General features: G+C 46.0%; 2 protein-coding genes and 1 long non-coding RNA gene across 5 annotated transcripts in view; 1 reads left to right on the forward strand and 2 right to left on the reverse strand.

Moving 5' to 3' along the window:
- Window positions 1-13,943, reverse strand: part of CMPK1 (cytidine/uridine monophosphate kinase 1) — a 42,907-nt gene extending 28,964 nt beyond the window's left edge. The window contains exon 1 of the mRNA XM_007978837.3: window positions 13,616-13,943. Coding sequence (XP_007977028.1) covers window positions 13,616-13,786 — 171 coding nt within the window. The 5' untranslated portion in view covers window positions 13,787-13,943. The remainder of the gene's footprint in view (window positions 1-13,615) is intronic.
- Window positions 7,235-13,608, reverse strand: LOC140709245 (uncharacterized). The gene is made up of 2 exons (XR_012089675.1): window positions 13,284-13,608; window positions 7,235-7,423 (listed from the first exon to the last, which is right to left on the reverse strand). It is a non-coding gene; the product is annotated as an uncharacterized lncRNA (long non-coding RNA).
- Window positions 13,944-14,064: 121 nt separating the features above from the next.
- Window positions 14,065-16,288, forward strand: part of STIL (STIL centriolar assembly protein) — an 80,734-nt gene continuing 78,510 nt past the window's right edge. For all 3 annotated transcript variants that reach the window (XM_037999543.2, XM_073007325.1, XM_073007326.1), the window contains exon 1: window positions 14,065-14,911. The gene's annotated coding sequence lies outside the window, so the exon portion shown is untranslated. The remainder of the gene's footprint in view (window positions 14,912-16,288) is intronic.

Consider the following 16,288-nt stretch of genomic DNA (forward strand, 5'->3'; position numbering starts at 1 on the left):
TACTAGATTCATTTCTCTAATCCTCTGAATTTCAATTCAGAAAGCTACCTGTTAAAATACTGCACTCCTATATGACTTTTGGAGGTCTTCAGTGATTACAATCCTTTTGCATTAGCATCTAAACTGGAATGTGGTACAGCAGATTCACAATAGTGCCCTGGGTTTAATTTTTTAAGTGAAACACAGCAACAAAGTGACACTATGTGAACTACCAGCTCAAGATAGTTAATTTTCAACTTAAGATCACAGACCGGGCACGATGGCTCACACCTGTAATCCCAGCACTGTGGGAGGCTGAGACAGCCAGATCACTTGAGGTCAGGTGCTAGAGATCACCCTGGCCAACATGGTGAAACGCCGTCTCTACTAATAATCCAAAAATTAGCCAGGAATGGTGATGGCGCATGCCTGTAGTCCTAGCTACTCGGGAGGCTGAGGCAGGAGAATTGCTTGAACCTGGGAGATGGAGGTTGCAGTGAGCTGAGATTGCACCACTACACTCCAGCCTGGATGACAGAGTAAGACTCTGTTTCAACAACAACAAAAACCAAAAACAACAACAACAAAAAGATCATAGTACATTCCTTTCAAAGACATCATATCTTTGTGAGGCTGATTCTTTTATGGGTTGTTGCTGTGATAAAAACAAGTACCACATGAAAGTTAATGTAGGACAGGCACAGCAGCTCATGCCTGTAATCTCAGCATTTGGGGAGGCCAAGACAGGAGGACTGCTTGAGGCCAGGAGTTCAAGACAGTCCTGGGCAACATAATGAGACATCTACAGAAATTTTAAACACTCGAGAGGTATGGTGTGATGTGCCTGTAGTCCCAGCTACTCATGAGGCTGAGGTGGGAGGATTGCCTGACTCCAGGAGTTGGAGGCTGCAATGAGCTATGATTGTGCCACTGCACTCCAGCCTGGGCAATAGAGCGAATGAATGAGAGAATGAATGAATGGAACGAAGGAAAAAAGGAAAGAAGGAAGGAAGGAAGGGAGGAAGGGAAGGAGGGAGGGAGGGAAGGAGGGAGGGACGGAGGGAGGGAGGAAGGGAAGGAGGAAAGGAAAGAAAGAAAATAAAAAAATAAAATAGGCTGGGCATAGTGGCTCATGCCTATAATTCCAAGACTTTGGGAGGCTGAGGCAGGTGGATCATCTGAGGTCAGGAGTTCAAGACCAGCCTGGCCAACGTGGTGAAATCTGTCTCTACTAAAAATACAAATATTAACCGGGTATGGTGGCAGGCGCCTGTAATCCCAGTTATTAGGGAGGCTGAGGCATGAGAATCGCTTGGGGAGGGAAAGTGAAGTGAAGGGAAGGGGAGGGGAGGGGAAGGGAGGGGGAGGCAAACAAACAGGGGCCGGGCACGGTGGCTTACACCTGTAATCCCAGCATTTTGGGAGACCAAGGCAGGTGGATCACCTGAGGTCTGAGGTTCAAGAGCAGCCTGGCCAACATGGTGAAACTCTGTCTCTACTAAAAATATAAAAAGTAGTTGGGCATGGTGGCGCGCACCTGTAGTGCCAGTTACTTGGGAGAATGAGGCAGGAGAATCACTTGAACTCAGGAGACGGAGGTTGCAGTGAGCTGAGATAGCACCACTGCACTCAAGCCTGGGTGCCAGAGTGAGACTCCAACTCAAAAAAAAAAAAGAGAAAGAAAAGAGACAGGGAGAGAGAAAGAAAGAAAATTAGTAAGAAATGCAGGTGGAAGTGTGCAATCTGATTCCAATGTATGAGAAACAGTGCCCAACAGGCATATACATTTCATTAGTAAGTGTGGTTACTTAAGAATGAAATTAGGCCGGACGCAGTGGCTCATACCTGTAATCCCAGCACTTTGGGAGGCCAAGGCTGGCAGATCACGAGGTCAGGAATTCCAGACCAGCCTGGCCAACATGGTGAAACCCCATCTCTACTAATAATACAAAAATTAGCCGGGCGTGGTGGTGGGCACCTGTAGTCCCAGCTACTCTGGAGGCTGAGGCAGGAGAATTGCTTGAACGCAGGAGGCAGAGGTTGCAGTGAGCCAAGATAGTGCCACTGCGTTCCAGCCTGGGCGACACAGTGAGACTCTGTCTCAAAAAAAAAAAAAAAGGGCCGGGTGTGGTGGCTCACACCTCCACACCTCTAATCCCCGCACTTTGGTAGGCCAAGGTGGGCAGATCGCCTGAGGTCAGGAGTTTGAGACCAGCCTGACCAACATGGTGAATCCCCATTTCTACTAAAAATACAAAATTAGCCGGCATGGTGGCACATGCCTGTAATCCCAGCTACTCAGGAGGCTGAGGCAGGAGAATTGCTTGAACCCGGGAGGTGGAGGTTGCAGTGAACCAAGATCACGCCATTGCACTCTAGCCTGGGCAACAAGAGCAAAACTCCACCTCAAAAGAAAAAAAAAAAAAAAAGAAATTAAATTGCTACTTTTTTTCTCCTAATTTCTATGTATCATTTCTTCAAACAGCTACTAACTTGTTATAAAATACTTATTAAGTATTGTTTGGAACTCATTACTTACTTAATATAGCTGTTAGGTATTTCTTGTGCACTAGGGTTTTTATGAAAAAAAAAAAAAACAGACACTAAGGGCATCATAAACTGAGAACATTTGGGAGTCTTTAAGCTAAGATCTGAAGGATGACTAGGCATTTCAAAAACCATGTAGTAGAATGAAGGCCAGGCGTGGTGGCTCACGCCTGTAATCCCAGCACTTTGGGAGGCCGAGGCAGGCAGATCACCTGAGGTCGGAGTTCAAGACCAGCCTGGGCAACACGGTGAAACCCCATCTCTGCTAAAAATACAAAAAATTAGCCGGGCATGGTGGTACACGCTTGTAAGCCGAGCTACTCGGGAGGCTGAGGCAGAAGAATCGCTTGAACCCGGGAGGCAAAGGTTGCAATAAGCCGGTATCATACCACTGCACTCCAGCCTGAGCAACAGAGCCAGAGTCTGTGTAAAAAAAAACAAATAAATAAATGAAAAACTTGTAGTGAAATGAGAGGGAAAAGACAGGGTCCCCACCCTTAAAAACATTACACTCTAGTTAGGGAGGCAAAACTGAAAGATAAACAGTTTCAAAATAATTTACAGTTAGGCAGGGCATGGTGGTTCACACCTGTAATCCCAGCACTTTGGAAGACTGAGGCGGGTAGATCACCTGAGGTCAGGAGTTTGAGACCAGACTGGCCAACATGGTAAAACCCCATCTCTACTAAAAATACAAAAATTAGCCAGCTGTGGTTGTGGGCTGTAATCTCAGCTACTTGGGAGGCTGAGGCAGGAGAATCGCTTGAACCCAGGAAGTGGAGGTTGCAGTGAGCCATGACTGTGCCACTGCACTCCAGCCTAGATGACAGAGTGAGACTCCATCTCAAAAAGAAAAAAAAGAAAAGAAAAAAAAAAATTACAGTTAAACTTTAATATCTGCAAAGTTCTTTCATATCTGTTTGCATTCAAGGGAGCGTTTTTTGTGTCAGCCTCACTTATGTCAGTTTACTCTCTCACACTTTACTCAGAATTAAATCCTCCAATAACCCTATACAAGGACAACTGCTTTGAGCGTTTTCCATCTCCCAGCTGCTTCTTTCCCATTGTCCTTCAAAATTGAGCTCATACACATCACCTCCTCTGGGAAGCCCTCCCTGACTCATTAAACTGAAATTTAGATGTCCCCTCCCTTACCTAAATGGTATATTTGGTGTATTTATATCATAGGATTTATCATTCTATCCTGTAGTCATCACCAATTAATTTCCTTGTTTCCTCACTACATTGTAAACTTTTGGCAGCAGGGTCTGTCGTCTTTTTTTTTTTTTTAAGACATGGTCATGCCCAGGCTGAAGCACAGTGGCATGATCATGACTTACTGCAGCCTTGACTTCTCATGCTCAGGTGATTCTCCCACCTAAGCCTCCCAAGTAACTGGGACCACAGGCACGCACCACCAGGCCTGTTAATTTTTTGTAGAGATGGGCTTTTCATATGTTTCCCAGGCTGGTTTTGAACTCCTTGGCTCAAGTGATTCTTGAACCTTGGCTTCCCAAAGTGCTGGGATTACAGGCGTGAGCCACTGCACCTGGTCAATCTGTGTCTTCTTACTCAGTTCAACAACCAATATCACAGTGCCTGGCTCTCAAAAAATGTTTTCTGAATAAATGACAAGTACAGGGAAGTTTTATTTATATATATATATACACACACACACTTTTTTTTTTTGAGATGGAGTCTCACTGTTGCCCAGGCTGGAGTGCAATGGTGTGGCCTCAGCTCACTACAACATCCTCCTCCCAGGTTCAAGTGATTCTCCTGCCTCAGCCTCCAGAGTAGCTGGGATTACAGCCTCCTGATTCACCCGCCTTGGCCTCCCAAAGTGCTGGGATTACAGGCATAAGCCACCGTGCCAGGCCAGGAAAATATTTTTTTTTAAATATACACAGGGTCGGGCATGGTGGCTCACACCTGTAATCCCAGCACTTTGGAAGGCCGAGGCAGGCGGATCACTTGAGGTCTGGAGTTCAAGACTAGCCTGGCCAACATGGTGAAACCCCATTTCTACTAAAAATACAAAAATTAACTGGGTGTGGTGACATGCGCCTGTAATCTCAGCTACTTGGGAAGTGGAGGCACAGGAATCTTCTGAATCCGGGAGGCGGAAGTTGTAGTGGGCCGAGATCATGACATTGCACTCCAGCCTGGGTGACAGGGCGAGACTCTGTCTCAAAAAAAAAAACAAAAAAAACATACACACAGCTAATTATGCCATTTCAGTTTAAAAAAAGAATTGCCAGGCACAGTGGCTCATGCCTGTAATCCTAGCACTTTGAGAGGCTCAGGCGGGTGAATCACAAAGCCAGGAGTTCGAGACCAACCTGACCAACATGGTGAAACCCTGTCTCTACTAAAAATACAAAAATTAGCTGGGCATGGTGGTGAGTGCCAGTAATCCCAGCTACTTTGGAGGCTGAGGCAGGAGAATTTCTTGAACCTGGGAGGCGGAGGTTGCAGTGAGCTGAGATGGTACCACTGCACTCCAGCCTGGGCAACACAGTGAGATCCTGTCTCCAAAAAAAAAAAAAGAAAAAAAAGAAAGAAAAACAGGAAAAAAGAAAAGAATTTATTCTCAAAAACCTTAGAAAACAGATTAACAAATCTGTAAAAATTAAAATAATCATCCAAGCTGATATTCATATACTTCTGATAGAAATATAGTAAGTATAATGTTTGTGATGGTTAATTTTTGGTGCCAACTGGACTGGATTAAGGGATACCCAGATAGCTGGTAAACATTATCATCTGTGAGGGTGTTTCTGGAAGAGATTAGCATTTGAAGCAGTTGAGTGAGTACCAGCCTGGGCAACACAGTGAGACCTTGTCTTTACAAAAAATAATTAGCTAGGCCAGGCTAATTGGGAGGTCGAGGCGGGCAGATCACCTGAGGTCAAGAGTTCAAGACCAGGCTGGCCAACATGGTGAAACCCTGCCTCTACTAAAAATACAAAAATTAGCCAGGTGTGGTGGTGGGTGCCTATAATCCCAGCTACTTGGGAGGCTGAGACAGGAGAATCGCTTAAACCTGGGAGGCGGAGGTTGCAGTGAGCCGAGATCACACCACTGTGCTCTAGCCTGGGTGGCAGAGCAAGACTCCATCTCAAAAAAATAAAATAAAAAATAATTAGCCAGGTCTGGTGGTGTGAGCCTGTAATCCCAGCTACTCTGAAGGATAAGGCAGGAAGATTGCTTGAGCCAAGTGGCTGCAGTAAGCGGTGATGGAGCCACTATACTCCAGCCTGGGGGACTGTCCCAAAAAAATAAAAACTGGCCAGGATCAGTTGTTCACGCCTGTAATCCCAGCACTTTGGGAGACTGAGGTGGGTGGATCACGAGGTCAGGAGATCGAGACCATCCTGGCTAACACAGTGAAACCCTGTCTCTACTAAAAATACAAAAAAATTAGCTGGGCATAATCCCAGCTTCTCGGGAAGCTGAGGCATGAGAATCGCTTGAATCTGGGAGGCAAAGGTTGCAGTGAGCTGAGATCACACCAGCGTACTCCAACCCCGGCGACACAGCAAAGCTCTAGCTAAATAAATAAATAAATAATAATACATAAAAATAAAAATCTTAAAGTAGACTGTATTGGTCCATCCTCACACTGCTATAAAGAAATACCTAATAAAACACTGTCTCTACTAAAAACACAAAAATTAGCCAGGTGTGGTAGCACACACCTGTAATCTCAGCTACTTAGGAAGCTGAGGCAGGAGAATCTCTTGAACCTGGAAGACAGAGGTTGCAGTGAGACAAGATCATGCCAAGGTTCTCTAGCCTGGGTGACAGACTGAGTGAGCCTCCGTCTCAAAAAAACGAACAAACAAAAACACAAAGGAATTAAATCTATAGGTAAAGAACTGAAAGGATATCCATGATACAGTCGGCAAAAAATACAATAATCTCACTTGAAGGTAAAAAATATAAATATTTGCATTTTGTTCACAAGAACATTGAGAAAGAGATGGGGAAGCAGTTCAAAACAAGCAGTTACTACTGGTGACCTCGGGATTAGAAAAGATGTAACTTTTCCCAATGGGCATGTATTACTCTTATAACTTAAAATAGAAAGGCAAAAAACAAAAGTTTTCAAAATTAAGGGCAGTAAATAATCTGAAGATCTTCTCCCCTCCTCCAAGTTGTTAACAAAAATCCCATGTCACAAGCACCCTTACAGTGGTGCTTCTGAAGAGTCAAGTACCCCGTGGACCACCTCCTTTACAGATAAACTTTCTTAAAAAAGAAAACATGTGCTGGGCACGGTGGCTCACGCCTGTAATCCCAACACTTTGGGAGGCTGAGGAAGGCGGATCATCTGAGGTCAGGAGTTTGAGACCAGCCTGACCAACATGGAGAAACCCCATCTCTACTAAAAATAAAAAATTAGCCAGGCATGGTGGCACATGCCTGTAACCCCAACTACTCGGGAGGCTGAGGCAGGAGAACCGCTTGAACCCAGGAGGCAGAGGTTGAGGTGAGCCAAGATCATGCCACTGCACTCTAGAACGGGCAACAAGAGCGAGTGAAACGCCGCCTCAAAAGAAAAAAAATTATTATTCCACCAAAAGGAAAGAAGCCTATTCCTAAACACTGGACCTTAATATCCAGTGGATTTTCCTATCTACTAGTTTCTTCTAAATGCTGCTCTGTTTGAGAATTTGTAATGAGGAGCTTGGAAATCTCAGCAGATTTTCACAACCATATCATTTATTCATTCATTGAGAGTAAACAAAAGTGATACATGAGAAATACGAGGAAAACAGGCTGGGTACGGTGGCTCACGCCTGCAATCCCAGTACTTTGCAGACTGAGGTGGGAGGATCGTTTGAACCCAGGAGTTTGAGACTAGGCTGTGCAACATAGGGAGACCCCATCTCTACAAAAAAAAAAAAAAAAAAAAAAAATTAGCTAGGCATGGTGGCATGCACCTGTAGACCTAGTAACTTGGGAGGCTGAGGTGGAAAGATCAGTTGAGCCTGGGAGGTGGAGGCTGCAGTGAGAATGAGCTGTGATTCTGCAGCCTGGGCAACAGAGGGAGGGAGGGAGGGAGGGAGGGAGGGAAGGAAGGAAGGAAGGAAGGAAGGAAGGAAGGAAGGAAGGAAGGAAGGAAGGAAGGAAGGAAGGAAGGAAGGAAGGAAGGGAGGGAGGGAGGGAGGGAAGGAGGGAGAGAAGGAGGGAGGGAGGGAGGGAGGAAGGGAGGGAGGGAGGAAGAAAGGAGGGAGGAAGGAAGGAAGGAAGGAAGGGAAGGAGGGAGGGAAGGAGGGAGAGAAGGAGGAAGGGAGGGAGGGAGGGAGGAAGGGAGGGAGGGAGGGAGGAAGAAAGGAGGAAGGAAGGAAGGAAGGAAGGAAGGAAGGAAGGAAGGAAGGAAGGAAGGAAGGAAGGAAGGAAGGAAGGAAGGAAGGAGGGAAGGAAATCAGCCAGGTGCGGTGGCTCACGCTTGTAATCCCAGCACTTTGGGAGGCCGAGGCAGGCGCATTACCTGAGGTCAGGAGTTTGAGACCAGCCCGGCCATTATGGTGAAACCCCATCTCTACTAAAAATACAAAAATTATCCTGGCACTGTGGTGGGCGCCTGTAATTCCAGCTACTCAGGAGGCTGAGGCAGGAGAATCGCTTGAACTGTGGAGGCGGAGGTTGCAGTGAGCCGAGATCACGCCACTGCACTCCAGTCTAGGCGACAGAGTAATGCTCCGTCTAAAAAAAAAAAAAAGAAAAGAAAAAGAAAAAGGAAAGGAAGAAAGAAAAATCAGAGGAAGACATTCAAACACTTCTGGTCCTGAAAATGGGAGAGCCAACTGCCACTGGAGCGCCCTCTGGGGATCGAATTTTTAAAAATTTTACATCTTCAGGACAAAAAATACACTCTATGAATTCAACCTATTCAACTTATAATTCAGTAAGTGCTTGATAGGCAGTTACTATGTGTCAGGCACAATGTTCAACACTGGGGACACGAAGATAAATGAAATCAAGTTTCTGATTTATATATGCTTAAAGTCAATTATCATCCAAAACTTTTTCTAAGTGCAGTAAGTAGGATGGCCAGGAAAAGTAAGAGTTACCCACACAGGCCTTGGAGGAAGTTGACACAGATGATAAAATGCTTTCTAGGTGAGGCCAGGCGCAACGGCTCCTGCCCGCAATCTCAGCACTTTAGGAAGCTGAGGCACGTGGATCACCTGAGGTCAGAAGATCGAGGCCAGCCTGGCTAACATGGCGAAACCCTGTCTCTACTAAAAATACAAAAATTAGCCAGGCATGGTGGCATGTGTCTGTAGTCCCAGCTACTCTGGAGGCTGAGGCAGGAGAATCTCTTGAACCTAGGAGGCAGAGGTTACAGTGAGCCGGGGTCACGCCACTGTACTTCAGTCTGGGCAACAGAGTGAGACCCTCTCTCAAAAAAAAAAAAAATTTTTTTCTGGGCGCTACAGAAAGCAATTTGGCATGGTTATAAGCTTTAGTCATAATTTGTTTATGTAAGCAAAATGTTCACAATCTTTAAAAGACAGGTTTAAATATTTCTTCCAACTAATGCACGTAAAATTGTGGTTATTTTCAAATATAAATTTAGGTTACATTGACATAATTTCATTTGGGCCAAAACAACAAATATAAATAAAGCTTAATTTTAAAAATTCAAGAATAACACAGTATTCCCATCATGATTTTATAAATAAACTACTGCACAATAATTCCACTCTGGAAACTTAACTCTAAGTATCACACTGATTTCGAAAACAGCTCATTTTCAAAAACAAATTAGGTATTAGAGGACACAGATTTACAAACAATTAGAAAATAAATTATCCTTCAAGTCTGGGTATTTGGTTAAAAAAAAAGAAAAAGAATGGGAGGGAGGGAGGGAGGGGGGAGGGGGGAGGAGGGAGGGAAGGAGGGAGGGAGGGAAGGAAGTTAGGAAGGAAGGAAGGAAGGAAGGAAGGAAGGAAGGAAGGAAGGCAGGCAGGCAGGCAGGCAGGCAGGCAGGCAGGCAAACAAAACTGAAAAATATCAGTACAAATAAATGTGCAAAATCAATCCCAAAACCTCCCTCCAATCTTTCCTTCCCAGTACAGAACACTTTCAGAAGATACTGTATCAGACTTGCCTTTACCTTCTCTAGGTCTCCAGGAGCAATCTGTAGAGCAGAATTCACCTCCAGAGAAAAAATACCAGATTCCCTCTAACAACACCCACTTCACTAATTTCAGTGCCTTAGAGAGCAAGATATCCTAAGGGTTTTTGGTTTTCTCTTTTTCTTCTCTTTCTGTTAACTGAATATCCTAAGATTCTGTAGCTAGGACTCAAATATGTACTTACTGCAGGCTGAGTTGGAAATCAACATACTAAAGTAACAATTTCAGGTGCCCTGTGAGCTACATTAGCTTCGACCAGATTAATTGGAGAATTTAACATGGATTTATATAATTTTTTCCCTACAGGAAAAAAGCTCCAAAAATTGCATTATTTTGGAATTTAGTTTATAATTGCCTGTATAATAAAATATTGAGTCAAAACAAAGAGATTCACAAAGGAAAAAAACAACATACCGCTGACTTCACTAACAATAGATATTCCAGTGTCTGTCTAGCCAGCTAGAGAATAGCAACTGCTAAATTATAAACTATTTGGAATTAGTTGATTGACAGCTTAATAAAGTTTATGGCAACTAGACTCAAGAGAAGACATTTTCATTAAAGAAGTAACGGTTGAAAACAGTTTAAGGTCATATAATTGTTGAAATCTTAATAATATAACACATTACAGAACATATCTCATCATGGAATCTTGTAACTGATAATTAACAAGTTTAAAATATTATTTGCCATTACCGAACAGAATAAAGAATAATTGTAGAATGTACAGATTATTATCATTATTATTATTATTATTATTATGAGACAGAGTCTCACTCTTTCGCCCAGGCTGGAGTGCAGCGGTGCGATCTCGGCTCACTGCAAGCTTCGCCTCCTGGGTTCAGGTCATTCTTCTGCCTCAGCCTCCCGAGTAGCTGGGACTACAGGTGCCCCCACCACGCCAGGCTAATTTTTGTATTTTCAGTAGAGACGGGGTTTCACCTTGTTAGCCAGGATGGTCTCAATCTCAACACCCCGTGATCCGCCTGCCTCAGCCTCCCAAAGTGCTGAGATTACAGGCATGAGTCACCACGCCTGGCCCAGAATGTGTAGATTATTTTTTAACCGGTGTGGTAGTATGAGTATTACTCATTTAGGTATAGACATTTTAAAGGCATATTATGATTCACAAATAGCATACTGTATTTAAATGCATTCAAATATAACATGCATAAAGTAATTTTAAAAGAAAAATACTACTTTGCAATAAAAAATAACCAGTCCAGGCATAGTGGCTCATGCCTATAATGCCAACACTTTGGAAGCCAAGGCAGTAGGATCCCTTGAGTCCGGGAGTTCGAGACCAGCCTGGGCAATATAGTGAGACCTCGTTTCTACAAAACCCTAAAAAAAAAGTTAGCAGAGAGTGGTGGTGCACACCTGTCATCCCAGCTACTCGGGAGACTGAGGTGATAGGATGGCTTGAGCCCAGGAGGCAGAGGTTGGAGTGGGTCAAGATGGCGCCACCGCACTCCAGCCTGGGTGACAGAGAGAGACTCGATCTCAAACAACAACAACAAAACCCACCAATAAAAATAACCAATATAATAAGATCAGGAAGTTTAAAGTGGAGGTAATAAGATCAGAAGTTTAATGGAGAAAAAAAAATATTTGCATCTGTCTGTGTGCCAAATATTTCACCTCATTTAATATTCACAAATACCACACAAAATAGGCATTTCTATTTTTTCCCTTTTCACAGAGGAACTCAAACTAAAGGTAACAACATCTCTGGGCCTAGAGAAACAGTAAATAGCAGACTCAGGGTTTGAATCCATATCTCGTTGATGCTAAAGTCTTTGCCCCTTCCCCTATCATGCTATTTAAGAGAGATCACATATATTAAACAAAAATTTGAAATCACTCCCATTTTTCACTTCTTTTATTTATTTATTTATTTCTAAGACGGAGTCTCGCTCTGTCGCCCAGGCTGGAATGCAGTGGCCAGGCTCTTTAATTTTTAAAAGACAACTGAGAAGGCCGGCCATGGTGGCTCAAGCCTGTAATCCCAGCACTTTGGGAGACTGAGGTGGGAGGATCACCTGAGGTCAGGAGTTCGAGACCAGCCTGACCAATATGGTGAAACCTTGTCTCTACTAAAAATGCAAAAAAATATTAGCAGGGCATGGTAGCCTGTGCCTGTAATCCCAGCTACTTAGGAGGCTGAGGTAGGAAAATTGCTTGAACCTGGGAGGTGGAAGTTGCAGTGAGCCGAGATCTCACTACTGCACTCCAGCCTGGTGACAGGGTGAGACTGTCTCAAAAACAAAAACATAACAAAACAGAAAAAACAACAAAAGAAAGTAAAGAGAACCAACAAAAAAAATTTTTTTAAAGAGGATGTAAATGTCATGTATTTTTTTAGTTGGACTAGTTCCACTTTGACACCTAAAAATGATCAATTTTTTTTTTTTTTTTTTTGAGACGGAGTTTCGCTTTGTCACCCAGATTGGAGTTCAGTGGCCCGATCTCTGCTTACTGCAACCTCCACCTTCCGGTTTCAAGTGATTCTCCTGCCTCAGCCTAAGGAGTAGCTGGGATTACACGCGCCCGCCACCACGCCAGGCTAATTTTTGTATTTTTAGTAGAGATGAGGTTTCGCCATGTTAGCCAGGCTGGTCTCGAACTCCTGACCTCGTGATCCGCCAGCCTCGGCCTCCCAAAGTGCTGGAATTACAGGAGTGAGTCACCGCGCCCGGCAAAATGATCAATATTTATAAATACATCTGTACAACACATAATGACTTGTTGAACTCATCTAACCTTCTCTGGATGCTATTTAGGGAATAAAACACAGGTTGCTTGTTATGAACATATAAGGAGAGAAGCAAAAGCCCAATGCTAATATTGGCCATATCCTAGAAGAGGAGAAAATTAGAAGTTCTAGGTCAAAAAAACTTTTGTTGGTTACAGAGTTTCAGGGCGATTTCATTAGAGTCCACCAATGGTCGCCTCTTCTGTTTCTAGATATCTTGTTTTCCTTCTTTCCCAAGCATTCCCCCAGATCGTCCATGAAGCCTTTTTTTTCCTCACAGTGTCAGTGCAGCTAACCAACCATACATCAGGCCCAAAAATTGTTAAAAGAATTGAACTGGTAACCTGTCTTAAAGCAAAAGAAAAAAAAAGTAACAGGATTTTACAGTTGGGAGGTGTTTTATATCCTGAGAAAATCTGGGTTCAGAGACTCTTTTTACTGTATTACAAGGGCTAAATGAGGCTGGGAGAGAGGAAGTGACCGAGGGCCGAGCGTGAGCTGGCAGCAGGGCCAAAGGTTTAAGCTTGATCTCAGAACTGCACTCCCGGCTTTCCCCATCCCCGTCCCGGGCCGAGCCTCAGGGCCGGCCCCGCCCTAAAGCTTGCGGGGACTGGGCTCGAGAGCGCCAGCCGCAGCCCATAGCACGCCTAAAATAACACCCCGCCCCACGGGGCTCCTTTCTACGGTAAAGATAGGTTAGGTGACAGTGCGGAGTTTAGAGAACCAGAGGGAAGGTACGGAGAAGAAAAATAGGTCTCCCCTTCCGGCAACTGCGGGCGCACACGGCCTCTAACCCAAATCCGCGCTCCTGCTGCCTTCACCCACCACACGATCAGCTACGTGCTAACCTCTGCGCGCTGGGGGACCCCCAAAGGTTGGCCTCCGGGATCCCTCTCCCAGTCCACTCTAGAGACGAATCTGGTCCCCAAAATGTAAGAAAAGAAGGGGCGCAGGAACAAAGCGACCCCAAACGGTGCCCCCCAAGGCGAGCGGGCGCGGACTACGAATCCCGGCATGCCGCGCGCCGGCGGCCCTCGGCCACCGCCACGCGGGCGGCGCGCTGGCCGCCGGGACTCGTAGTCTGCGGCCCGGCGACTCCGGGGGGCGGACCAGGGGCGCGGGACAGGCCGGCCCGCGTCGCGTCAAGCCCCAAGGAGCCAGCCGGCTGCCCGAGCCTCACCTCGACGATGCGGGCGCACTGAGTCCCCTTGCCGGCGCCGGGGCCGCCGAGGACGAACACTACCAGCGGCTTCATGAGATGGGGAGGGCAGAAGAGAATCGGCCGGCGGGTCTGCAGCAGGCAGCTAAGGCCGAGGGCGTGGAGCAGTCGGCTGCGGCAGCGGCTCAGCATACACCGCTGCTCGGCCGGACGCTGAGGGAGCTGACAGCGGCCGGCGAGGCGCGGGGCGGGGCAGGGAGGCGGTAGGAGAAAGGGGCGGGCTGAGCCGGCGCCCGCCGCGGCCCCGCCGCCGTGGCTGCCCAGGCGTCCGCGGCGCGGTCGGAAGGGGAGGAGCTTCGCGCAGCGGCTGCGTCTCGGAGACACTCTTGCAGTCCGCGCCAGCTTTTCTCCACCGCTTAGGTGGTTATTAGCGCTTTCTGACCGCAGATATTTTATCCTGCGCCCCCAGGTGTCTGGTGCTGACCTGAAGGCTGGGACGTGATCCGCGGGAGAGCAAAACCCATTGTCTCTGCTCGCAAGGAGTTTCCATTCCAGCCAGTGAGGTACGCGGAGGTAGCCGGTGTGAATGAGTAAACACCAGTACATACAAACGGCAGTACGATTTTGAAGAAATAACAAGTAGGACATAAGATGGCCAGTGTCGCCAGAGAAGGCTTCAGAAGAAGTGACATTCAAGCCAAGACAAAAGGATAGAAAAGAGCGAAACCAGGCAAACACCAGGATAGAGTGTTCCACAGAGAAAAGCATGTGCAAAAAATCTAAGTTGACTTGGCATGTTAGAGCAACTGAAGGAAGGCCTGGCTGGGCGCGGTGGCTCACTCCTGTAATCCCAGCACGTTGGGAGGCTGAGGCAGGAATGATCGCTTGAGCCCAGGAGTTCGAGACCAGCCTGGACAAAATGACGAGACCCGTCTCGACCAAAAATTTAAAAGCCGGGCTCCGTGACCCGTGCCTGTGATCGCACCACTGCACTAGGTGACAGTGAGACTGCTTCAAAAAAAGAAAAAGAAAAAAGGCCAGTGACAGTGAGACCAGGGCTGAGTTAAATGAGGGGAGAATGGAAGGTGAAAAGTTGAGAAAGTGAGGTCGGTGGCAGATCAGGACTTTTGGTTATGGAAAAGAATTTGGGCTGTATTCTAACTGCAGTGGAAGCCCTTTAACTCCGTTCGCCTGCCCCCTTCATTAGGGAAAAATCTTAAGGGAGAAGAAAAGGAGAAGTTCAAGAACTGAGCCTTGGTGAATACAGGCCTTTAAAAGGCCTTCTGGCCAACGTTAAGAGCTCATTTGATATTTGAGGTAATGGATTTAAAATAATTGAAGATGTTTGGCCATTTCAGGCACAGGCAGAGAAGGCAGCTTGTTGCATTTATTGAGGGTTGGGGTTTTTCCTGGCAAGTACAACAGAGAGAGAGGGCCAAGTGATGAGAGTGTTTGCAAGATAATGTTTATGATGCTGTCTGTAGAATCAAAACCGTACAGGAAAGCAAATAATGGCACATGAAGCCTGGTAGTGGAGGGGTTGGAGGGTGGTGGGGAAAGTGACCAAGGTCTTAGAGCATTGACCCAAGAAAGGTTGCAGTGGGTTATATGAGCAAGTGCGCTGGCAGTATAGATGCTGCTGGTCTGAGTGGGATATTTGGAATTGAAATGTCCCAACTTGTAAGTTTCTGATGATGCCAAGGTCCAGGGTGAGACCGTGGGAATGGAAGGCTGAGGCAGAATGCATGCCCTGTTTATAGAACTAAGAGTCCAGGGTATTAGATTTGTCGTACAGGTACAAATTCAAGTCAGATAGTACTGGAGTGAACAGAGACTATGGGAAAGGAACTAAGCTATTGAGAGCAAAGTGACCAGGATGTTAGTAAATGAAAGCAAACAGGAGAGGAAGATGGTGGTATAGCCCTCTGTCTGAGCACCCCCATTCTCCTTTTTCTTTTGGTGCTCCTTTCTTAGCTCACTCAGTGGTTTCTGACTCTTCCCTATCTCCACTGTCTCTCCTTGCTTTCTTTTTGTTGTTGTTGTTTTTACTTATTCCCATCCTTCCTGCCCTTCTTTTCCCATTTATAAGTCCCTCCCTTCTCCCTGTTTCTTTTCCTGTCCTTCTCCTCACTTACTTGCCTTTGTTTGCCCTTCTTTTCCGTTCTCCCTTTAATTTTTACCTGTTTCCTCTCCACTTATACCTTTTCCTTCCTACCATAGAAAGGAAAATGGGATATTTATGGGATATTTTGGATTATCACAGCTGGAAAAAAATACTTTTTTTTTTGGGATGGAGAGTCTGACTCTGTTGCCCAAGCTAGAGTGCAGTACTGTGATCTTGGCTCACTGCAACCTCCACCTCCCAGGTTCAAGTGATTCTTCTGCCTCAGCCTCCCAAGTAGCTAGGATTACAGGCACCTGCCACCACACCTGGTTAATTTTTGTATTTTTAGTAGAGACGGGGTTTTACCATGTTGTCCAGGTTTGTCTTGTACTCCTGGGCTCAAGCGATCCTCCTGCCTCAGCCTCCCTAAGTGCTGGGATTACAGGCATGAGCCACCGTGCCCAACCAGGCCTATACTACACTACAGGTGGTGGTGTGCACCTGTAGTCCCAGCTGCTCGGAAGGCTGAGATGGGAGACTGAGATGGGGGATCCCTTGAGCCCAGGAGGTGGAGGATGAGGTGGGAGGAT

Source organism: Chlorocebus sabaeus, chromosome 20, assembly GCF_047675955.1.
Source record: "Chlorocebus sabaeus isolate Y175 chromosome 20, mChlSab1.0.hap1, whole genome shotgun sequence".
In the NCBI taxonomy this organism is placed as follows: Eukaryota; Metazoa; Chordata; class Mammalia; order Primates; family Cercopithecidae; genus Chlorocebus; species Chlorocebus sabaeus.